The sequence below is a fragment of the Ctenocephalides felis genome, unplaced genomic scaffold, assembly GCF_003426905.1.
Source record: "Ctenocephalides felis isolate EL2017-DRISC unplaced genomic scaffold, ASM342690v1 CF-g0.4_SCAFFOLD_01170, whole genome shotgun sequence".
Classification (NCBI taxonomy): domain Eukaryota; kingdom Metazoa; phylum Arthropoda; class Insecta; order Siphonaptera; family Pulicidae; genus Ctenocephalides; species Ctenocephalides felis.
In genome coordinates this window covers 80,586,754-80,597,616 of record NW_020537324.1, presented here as the reverse complement: position 1 = coordinate 80,597,616, position 10,863 = coordinate 80,586,754, and the positions used below count along the sequence as shown (strand labels likewise).

At 28.6% G+C, this 10,863-nt stretch overlaps 1 protein-coding gene across 1 annotated transcript; it reads right to left on the bottom strand.

Annotated features, from left to right (window-relative positions):
- Nucleotides 1-955: 955 nt before the first annotated feature.
- Nucleotides 956-10,632, bottom strand: LOC113367748. The gene is made up of 2 exons (XM_026609327.1): nt 9,865-10,632; nt 956-1,121 (listed from the first exon to the last, which is right to left on the bottom strand). The coding sequence occupies exons 1-2, from the start codon at nt 10,596-10,598 to the stop codon at nt 956-958; spliced, it is 900 nt and encodes a 299-aa protein (XP_026465112.1). The 5' UTR covers nt 10,599-10,632.
- Between the last annotated feature and the right edge of the window lie 231 nt (nt 10,633-10,863).

The window sequence follows — 10,863 nt, the reverse complement described above, 5'->3', positions numbered from 1 at the left end:
AATACGTATAAGAAAAATCGTTTTTGTCAAAATCCAAGATGATCCTCTGATTTACCTCCCATTATCTTACAACTTGATTACAGTAAAATCAGATAACGAAAACAAAGGATGTCAATACGTGCTTGATTTTATTTTTAAAATACTTTTTTTCCCATTATATTTAATTAATATTTATTCGTCACGTTTTAAAAGTAATTACATCAAATCATCAGGATGTTTGTCAAGAATAAAATACACATATACACCTAAGTCTGTTTTTACACGGTCATTTTGTACACGGTTTTGATATAACACGGTTTGAAAATTGAATCTTCTTAATTTTTTTACACGATTTTATTCCATTTAGCACGATTTGAAATTTTATGTACTTAATTTTTTTTTGTCAAATTTAATTTTTGCGAAGTATGTTCATATCACAAAAAAGTATTTATGAAAGAAAAAAGTCTGAAACCATCGATAGTATCTTATTTAAAAATTCTTGTTTTTCACTAATTTTAATAGGTTTTAGAGATTAGGAACAAATCACCCATTTTTGTATAAGATCAATGTCTTTTTTTACACGTTTTTTTTTACACGGATTCTTGTGGAACCAATCTACCGTGTAAAAACAGACTTAGGTGTATTTGAATAAAACTACATATTAATAAAGTGATTGGAATAAAATTTAAACTTTAACATTTATTTTTTATTTGTGACGTTAGATTTATTTAAAAAATGACTGAATTAGAATTTAATTCGAGTAAATTTTGTTTAATAGTGTAAAATTTATTCAAAAACATTATTTTTAATTTTAAAATTTTTTTACGAAACGATAGCTACATTATTTAACCAATGCAAAATATAAATTTGTTGGGCAAATAACACTGTATATAACCTGGTATTTCGGCAGAAATATTCATCGTCAGAGTTGGAATAATTTATTTATTTAATTTATCTTTTGTTAAATTGTTTTTTTCTACTTACAGTTTATGACCCGTTCCTCTTCGGCGACTTGCTGGAAGTGCCGATGGAACTTCTTCTGTCGCGCCTTCGAGGAGCCGCCGGGTTTGCCGCCGCCGCCGCTGCCGGCGCTGCTGGGCGAAGCCGACAGCCGAGGAGAACTGCTTTGAGCTTTGAGGTTTCTGTAAAGGATAAAGGATAAAGGTCAGAAATAAAAATAGATTCTTTATTATGTATATATATATATATATATATATATATATATCTTATATATAAAAATGGAGATCTCGATCAAATGATTCGGTAAAACTCGAAAACGGCTGAACCGATTTGGCCAGTCTTAGTCTTGAAAAATTGGTGCTAATTAGTAGGTTGTCGGAAGGGTGAGATATTATTTCAAAATCGCGTAGAAACTTTACATTTTGAATTTGAAAATTTTTGTAGAAGCGTAATTTAAATAAAACAATGGACGGTGGCTAATACGTCAAATGTCAAACGTTTTTGACAGAGATGTTCAATTACGTAAATAGGATGTTTTACGTGAATATTTTTAATTCTGATTAAATTGTACCAAGTAGATTCGTTTGTAGTTATATTTATATACAAAAACGTTAATAAACGGACCGCAAGTGTTACTAGAGACTCAAAATATCAACTTTTTTGAAATGTTAATATGAAAATGCACTTTTTGGCATATTTTTCTCAAACACGGTGCTCTGAAAGATCTCATTTGTATAATTATATACTCATTGGTATTTATAAAATATTTTCTAGGTTATATTATTTTTTAATAGGTCATTTAAATTCAGAACCTAAATTTGGTATCTATCAAATGGACATTTTGTCGAATAACATTTTCCCAGTTATAATTTCCCAGAATTTATCGCAGAATAGATAGTAATATATGAAGGTCCGGGGTTAAAAAGGTCCACCAGCGATGTGTCAAAACCAGTAAAGTTAAGCATTGTTTAAAAACAATATTTGAAAGTAGAGGGAAAAAGATGTATAACCAGCTATAATCTTGATTCTTATGACTTTGCTATCGGGAGATAAACGGTAATCTTTGAAAATCCATAATAAAAGTATTTTCTTCTGTTGGTAGTTTTTTAGCATTAAAGTTAAAAATGTAATTATTTGTAATATACCTTTAAAATTATAATAAAGCTTTAAACCTCTTTGCCACAAACCTTTTAGACTTGGATGGATTATACTATGTTTTCTATAGAAAGTGTATAAAACTTCCACTATGATTGTATTGACAAAATATACAAACTATGGGGTTTATTTGTTTTTATAATACCTCATTGTATATAGCATTCAAACAACATATCCTTATAAACTTAAAGCATTAATATTTTTGAATCTCCAGAAATCGTTTAAAATATACCTTACTTATTAGCAAAACGTTTGCCGAGTCAGCTAGTATATATATATTCTTATATATAAAATTCTTCTGTACGTGTGTACAATTTGATACTTCTCCTAAACGGTTATTCGGATTTTGATGATTCTTTTTAGAGTTTGTCAAAGGAAATTTTTAACATTTAATGCACGATAAAACAATAGTAATATTGTAGAAATATATGGCAAAAATTACAAAAAACCACTTATCATTGTTTGACATTGAAAACATTTGAACTGCCATCTGCTAAAAATATCGATTTATTTGAAATTTGAATCTAGCTGAAATTATGAACCTAGATAATATTAGAATATAATATACAAGAAAAATGTGATGTCTACGTTATCATTGCCAAAAAACAGTTGAAATGTGCCAGAAATTGAAATAGGATATTAAAAAGTATAGGATAGGATAATAAAAAATTGGAACTTTTGAATTGTAGACGTGGGTACAGGACAACATCTGTCGGGTCATCTAGTATATATATATATATATATATATATATTACCACATTATGTAATATGTGACCATGTCACCTCTCTTATCAAAAATGTTATCTATCACAATTTATCATATTTTTTATAGTTTTTTGTTATTCAAATTTAATACATTAAAGTTGACTTATCTCTTATCAATGGAATAAACATCCGCTAGACAAAATATATGTTCAAGATTTGAAACCCTCATATTTATATATATATATATATATATATATATATATATATATATATATTTCAAAGTAACTGGCAGCCCATTCGTCGAAATAAAAAGGTATAAAGTATAAAAACTTTTATTTATACGTTTCGACACAAGATGCGTGTCATCATTCAGCAACACAGGACAAAAACACTCAACAAAAATTTATTTTAAAAAATTAAACTTAATAACATATTAGAGAAAAAAAACATTTTTAGAAAAAAAATTATGTATAACTAAAAGATTTGATGCTCGGTATGGGCGTGCTTCTAGCTTCACAATGATGTATTTCATAACTTTTAGTAAAATTAGTTTTCAAATCTTTTAGTTATACATAATTATTTTTCTAAAAAATGTTTTTTTCTCTAATATGTTATTAAGTTTAATTTTTTAAAATAAATTTTTGTTGAGTGTTTTTGTCCTGTGTTGCTGAATGATGACACGCATCTTGTGTCGAAACGTATAAATAAAAGTTTTTATACTTTATACCTTTTTTATTTCGACGAATGGGCTGCCAGTTACTTTGAAATATGTTTCAACGTCGAAAAAACTATCAAGATATATATATATATATATATATATATATATATATATTTTAATACTGATGATGACATATATGTTAAAACGTAGATTATAATAAAAGTAAAAAAAAATGAAACACAAAATTTAAAGATATTTTTTTGTATCTAAATTAAGATTTTCTAAGATGATTTTAGAGCTCCCAAATAATGACACTTATTTAGTATCGAAACGTACAAAATAATTAACTTATTTTTTTAAATATTAATGATGACATAGATATACATGTCGAAACGTATATTATAATAAAAAATATTATTATTTGAAATACAAAATTTAAAGATATTTATTTTGTATCTAAATTAAGATTTTCTAAGATGATTTTAGAGTTCTCCAATGATGACACTTATTTAAAGTCGAAACGTACAAAATAATTAACTTTTATAAATATTTTTTCTAATTTTTGCAGAATTTTATTAAGTGACTAAATAAATACAAAAATAAATTATGGGATACTAAATAAGTGTCATTATTTGAAAATTCTAAAATCTTCCTAAAAACAATTATAATTTGAGTACAAAAATATCTTTGAATTTTCTATTTTAAATAATAATTATTTTCTTATTATAGTGTCACGTTTCAATATATAATTTTATGTCATAAGTATAAAAAAATTAAATATAAATATATATTTATTTATTTATTTATATATATATATATATATATATAATTTCAAATCCTGAATATAAATATGAATTTAATTTTAAAATTATATACAATTTAGTATAGAACTTATTTGGCGTAAAATGAAATATGCTTTTATTATGCCTAATTATTAAAAATGAATCTCAAATTAAAAAAATAACTAGTGGGGTATGGCATCGTGCCTAGGCAAATTGCTGGAACTTCCCGTACCGCAATGAAATATTCGAGAAATTTTAAACGTTTTCAAACTTATTATTACAAATACTTAACGAACTTTCATTATTTTTGCTATCTTGTAAGTTATATCTGAGCAAATCAAATGTAAATCATAAATCTCTAGAATTTATCTACAGAACATTAACAATCGTCATTTCATTTCGAATTCAATTAAAAAAAAAATTGAAAGTTTCCTAATTTACACAAAATTGAAAAAGTGCTTCGTACATAAACAGTCTAAACGCAATTGGGTAAACATTTGTACCAGAGTGGCGCTTAGACTGTGTTTAGCCTGGGTAATTTTTTGAATTTTTAATTCAAAATTACAAAAATATTTTTTGGAAAACAAAATTAGAAACAAAATATTTTTTTCCAAAAGCAATTATTTTGTTGAAACAAGCAGAAAGTTTTTTGAATCATTTAAATCGGACGCTTAGTTCTCTCAAAAACTGCAATTTTTTTAATATTTAGCTCTGTATCTCCGAAACCGCTGGGCCTACCTTTGCCAAAAATGTTTTTTGGATTATACAAATCGGATGATCCGTTCTCTCAAAAACTCGATTTCTATTTTCTGTACTCTTTGCTCCATATCTCCGTAACGGCTGGACCTGCCTTTGCCAAAAACTAATCAGCACATCTCCCTATTTATTGGAATCGAATGTTTTTTAAACCATTCAAATCGTTTGATCCGTGCGCCCAAAAAATAATTTGAAATCTGAACCAAATCTGACGAAAAATGGCAGATACACGCAAATGTTTAGAAACCTCTGAAACGTGAAGATATGCAAAAATAATCATTTTCGATTTTCGGCCCATTACTATAACTACCCTGCGGGAAGTTAAAAATAAAAAAAATTTATATATAGCAAAATAATTTATTTTACTAAAAATATTTTATCTCGAGGAGCAATAGACAAAAGGACATCCCCGATTGTAATTACAATTTATAACATCTCCAACTATATCAAAATAATAATCTATCATTTACAAATCATATATCTATTATTACATTTGCGTCAAAGTGTGCGATAAATGATAATAATGCCGATAAACGTTTATTTATACAAGTACACATCGAAAATCGCTGATGTGTGCGAAAAAATCCATAATATTTGCACAGGTGTACATGCAAAAGCATAATGTGACGTCACTGGAGGTAAAAAATAAAAATTTACACCAAAATAATAGACTGACAGAGTTTTGTAATTGAAGGAGCGGAAAGTGGTGTTCCTCAAGGATGGGGATTCGGACCGTTGATATTCTAGAAGCTTATAGTTTGTGGATTATAAAAAGCTTATAAAATAGTTTGTGAGAGTGATTTGTGGGAAAATAAATTTAAAAAATTCTAATTTCTTTATCTTTTATCTCTGAGGTTAACTAACCCGTTATTTGATATTAAAATTTGTCTCGGTGCGAGAACAAGCCGGTCTGAAGATTAAAGATTTAAATTCAAGGCCGACATCAGACTAAACTGGAGACAAAAAACAAAAATTTACACCAAAATAATAGATTGACAGTTTTTCTTAAACTTAAGGAGCAAAAAGTGGTGTTCCTCAAGGATGGGTACTTGGACCGTTGATGTTCTAGAAGCTTATAAAATAGTTTGTGGATGTAGGAGTGATTTGTGGGAAGATAGATTTAGTTATAGTTAGATAGATTAATTTTAATTCTATTTTTTTATTTCTTATCTCTGAGGTTAACTAACCCGTTATTTGATATTAAAATTTGTTTCGGTGCGAGCACAGGACGGTCTAAAGATTAAAGATTAAAATTCAAGGCCGACATCAGACTAAATGTGGTCGTATGTTTGCATAAAGTGTTATTCTCGTTAATATGTAGAACAAACACAATTTATTATTACACGTACACGTTATATCACTTAATCCATAATACTTTAATTGACCCGCCGACTCGTAAAATAAAATAACACTTGTTTGTTACGATAAAAATGTCAACGGAAATGGAAAAAAATTTAATGAAATTTATAAACACCTAGTTATATTTGAGTATAAATTGATCCATAAAGGATGAATTTATTTATAAGAAAATATCAGAGAATTACATAATTATCAGTAAATTTTTTTTTTAATAAAATAAAGTAATTCAAATAAATCAACCACGTGTAAGTGGCATTTTGCCTATTGGCAAATAGTATGGATGTACTGGTGGATGACAATAGACATTTAGCAATTCCACAATTGTCAAAAAAATAATTGTTTAAATAATAAATTCCATTCTGAAGAAAATGACGAAGTTAAAATTATTCATTTAAAGTATATAAGTGAGTTTTGGAACTTTAGCCAAAATTAAAATCTGAATTATTTTCGATCAAAAAAATTTTTTGATAAAAACAAACTAAAACTAGTGGTGTAAGGCATCGTGCCTTAAGGCAAATTGCTGGAACTTCCCGTACCGTAATGCAATATTCGACAAATTTCAAACAAATTTTATTACAAATACTGTAACTTTCATTATTTCATTTTATTGTTATATCTGAGCAAATCAAATTTAAATCATAAATCAATTGATCTCCAGAATATTAACAATCGTCATTTCATTTCGAATTCAATTTAAAAAAAAAAAAGGGGAAAAGAGCTGATTATTTTTTGGCAAAGGCAGGTCCAGCCGTTTCGGAGATACGGAGCAAGGAGTGCAGAAAATAGAAATCGACTTTTTGAGAGAACGAATGATCTAAAAAACATTCAATTAGTAATGTTTGGGAGAAGTGTTTATTAGTTTTTGGCAAAGGCAGGCCCAGCCATTTCGAAGATACGTAGCTAAATATGTGAAAAATGGCAGTTTTTGAGAGAACTAAGCGTCCGATTTAAATGATTCAAAGAACTTTCTGCTTGTCTTAACAAAATAATTGATTTTGGATTTTTTTTTTCTTGTATATCGAAAATAATTCAGATTTTATTTTTATTCTGACTAAAGTTCTAATATAACTTAAACAAATAATTTTAAATTTGCAATTCAGTTTATATAATTCTTATAAATATTAGACAATGTTACAATATTTATAATAATCTATTTGAAAGCATTTAATATTCCTCGAACATTTCGTTACGGTACGGGAAGTTCCAGCAATTAGCCTCAAGGCACGATGCCACCCACCCCACTAGTTTATAAATTAATTTGAAAAAGTGTCATAATTTTGAAAATATTTCCATTCTTAAATATTTTTGAATAAAATATTCCCAGTATTAAATTATTGTGGATCTTCAACTTAATTTATGAATCATTAGCCAAGTTCTAAAATTACTTTAAAAATAAATAAATAATAAATCAACTTTTTGACTTATCTGTTGCAAAATTTATTACAATAGGTATATATATATATAGTAAAACATTCAACAAAGTACAGGAAAATTTTCAATGTTTGAACAATGATGAAGATAAAAAATCTATTCTTATACTATTTGTTAATTATATTAAACCCATTGCGAATTTGTGAATGGATATTTGCAAATTTATTTAACGCTATTGTTTAAAAATAGAAAATAGATGTGCTAATCCATTTGGATGGAAATTTAACAAGTTTTTTAAGGCTAAGAAGACAAATTCATTCAGTTTTGGTACAAATATAGACTCTCTAATCAACAATTATAATAAAAGATAATTTTTTCCTTATAATTGGACTACTACTAAATTTTCGTAAACGAAAGCGAGCACAAGCCGTGTTGCAATCACACAAAATGTTATAAAATTTCATATAATTCTATAGAATTAACAACAAAATGTAGGAAATTACGCAAATGTGGAGACTTCTCCATTCTGTGAAATTCTAAGATTTCGCAAACAGATGAGAAATTCGCTCCAATTGTGAAAAAGCGATGGCAAAATCGATTCGAAAATTATAATTAGGAGATTTTTTATTTTTAATTAACGGAATTGAAATACTAATTTGTACAGTACTTGAGTACTAGTTGAAAATTGCATTTTTGCCTTAAAGCAAATTGCAAGGACTTCCTGATAGGTGTAGTAATTTAATTAATCAAGCGAAATTGGAATTTAGATATTTAGGTAAAATTAGTCAACTGCTCATTTCGTAAATCATGTTTTTGTTTTCAATTGCGATTTCCAATAGAATTTTCTCAAACACATTTGAATATTATGTAATTATAATAATTATATTGCACAGCACGCTCTTGATGTCCTAAACTTCTATTTTATTATTCAAAATTTTAATAAATTAACAATGTTTGACTTATAACATCAAAAAAGCAACTTTTCACACAAATTTTGACTATGGTATTTTTGCAAACTTTGATGAATTTTTAAAATTGGACTACTTGTCGTAATATTTCAGTATGTTCTATAAGACCATGATATCTATCGTCAAAAAAAGTTTCATAAAAATCTGAAAAAAAAAATTCAGCAGTTAATTACAAGAAAACAGTTCGGTAGATTTTCAACTAAAACTAATCATTATCATTCCCAAATGGTATCTTTCGAACAGTTTTTCATTTTTGAAAATCGATTCGGTAGTATGAGCTTAAATGAGGATGAAAAGTTTAACACTTTTTTCCAAATTACAAAGAAACGGCTCGCCCGATCGCTGTACAAAACTGAGTAAAGATAATCCACATCTAAATACGTCGATTGGCTTTTAAATTTTTGAAATCGGTTCAGGCGTTTTTGAGCAAACGTCGATGAAAATTATAATTTTGACAAACGCCAAAAAAACGACACTAATTTTTGCAAACTTTGACAAATTTTTAAAATTAAACGACTTGTCCTAGGACCGTAATATTTTAGTGTGACCTAGAAGATAATGAAATCTACCGTCAAAAAAATAATAATAAAAATTGTCGAATTTTTTTTTAATACTTTATTACAAGAAAACGGCCCGGCCGATCTTTACCAAAAACTGATCAGCACGATTCCTAACCAATATCTCTCGAACGGTTTTTGAATTTTCAAAATCGATTCAGAATTGCGGGCTAAAACGTGGACGAAAATTTTTTCACTTATCTGCTATTTATAAAGAAACGGCTTGGCCGATCGTCGCCCAAAACTGACAAACGCTGGTCCTCATCGAGATACATCGAATGGTTTTTAAATTTTTGAAATGGGTCTAGCCATTTTTGAGAAAACGTCGATTTACGGCAAAAAATCTGTTCACACACACACACACATACTTTTTACAAATGTTGGTCTCATTCGATTCAGAATGGCTTGAAACGTCGAGAAAATTAGAAAATCGGATTTTTTGATGAAAACATAAACTTCTCCTTCGGGAAGTTAAAAATCATCAAATATGGATGGATTGACCATTGGGTTACCATCTAAAAAATACGAAGTAAGGCGAAGTTTCAGCCCAACAGCTCATAGGACGTAAGGTTCTGATTGCTGTTCAAAAAAAACAACTTTTTTTTTTATCTTACCCATCGGTTTCATCTTCATTATCATCCTCAGAACCGACATCAACTTCTTCGCCCTGGTCGACATCCGTGGTAACAATTACAGGAATCTTCAAGCCGTCCTTCACCTCTTCATCAATTTCTGGTAAATCTAATTTTTCGCTCAAAACTTTGGACAATTTCTCCTGACTCGTCAATTTGTCTTCAAAAGGAGTCTTTGGAGTCTTCAGATCCGAAGACTTAGATTTGGATGACTTTGGAGTCGAACCCAGTTTCTGGTTCGCCAACTTGATATCAAGAGTCAACTTTTTCTTATCTGGTGTCTCGGTTGGTGTTTTAGGCGAAACCTTGGCCGGAGTTTTGGTGTCACTTATTTTCCTAGGCGTAGATAATTCTATAGACGACACTGGGCGTTTTTGTACGCTCCATAATTTTCTAGGACTTTTTTCCACTAAAGTCTCAATTAAACTAGATTCACTGGACGCCAAATTTTTGTTCTTACAAACCTTCTGGTTATCCAAAACCACATCACCATTCACCAAATTGGTTTTGGATCCGAATCCATTCGGCGTCGATTTTCGACGTTGTTGTACCAAATTTATTTCGCTGGTTGAAATTTTTTTGGTTGATTGCAGCTTCAGGTTTTTTGGGCGCAGCAGGTTTTTCTGAATGTCCAAATTTTCGGTAATCGACAGCGATTTTTGGCTTTCGACGCGCGTCAGGGTCACCATGTTGGTTATGTGGTCGTAATAGTTCATTTTGATAAATTATAGAAAAACACTTGGCACTCTGGATTATTTTGGTTAAAACATACAAGAGTTCATGAGACTAAAATTTACAAAATTTATGTATATATTAGGGTGGTACTTGGTATGGACTTTTTGGAATTTCTTTGCTCCCAAGGGCTCAAATGCTTCCAAATTGATGAAAAACAATTCTGTAAAAGTTTTAGCTTTCAATATTGACATTTAGATAGTCCGCAAATCAATTAAAAGTTTCGTATATTCTTTAAGTAAATTTTTG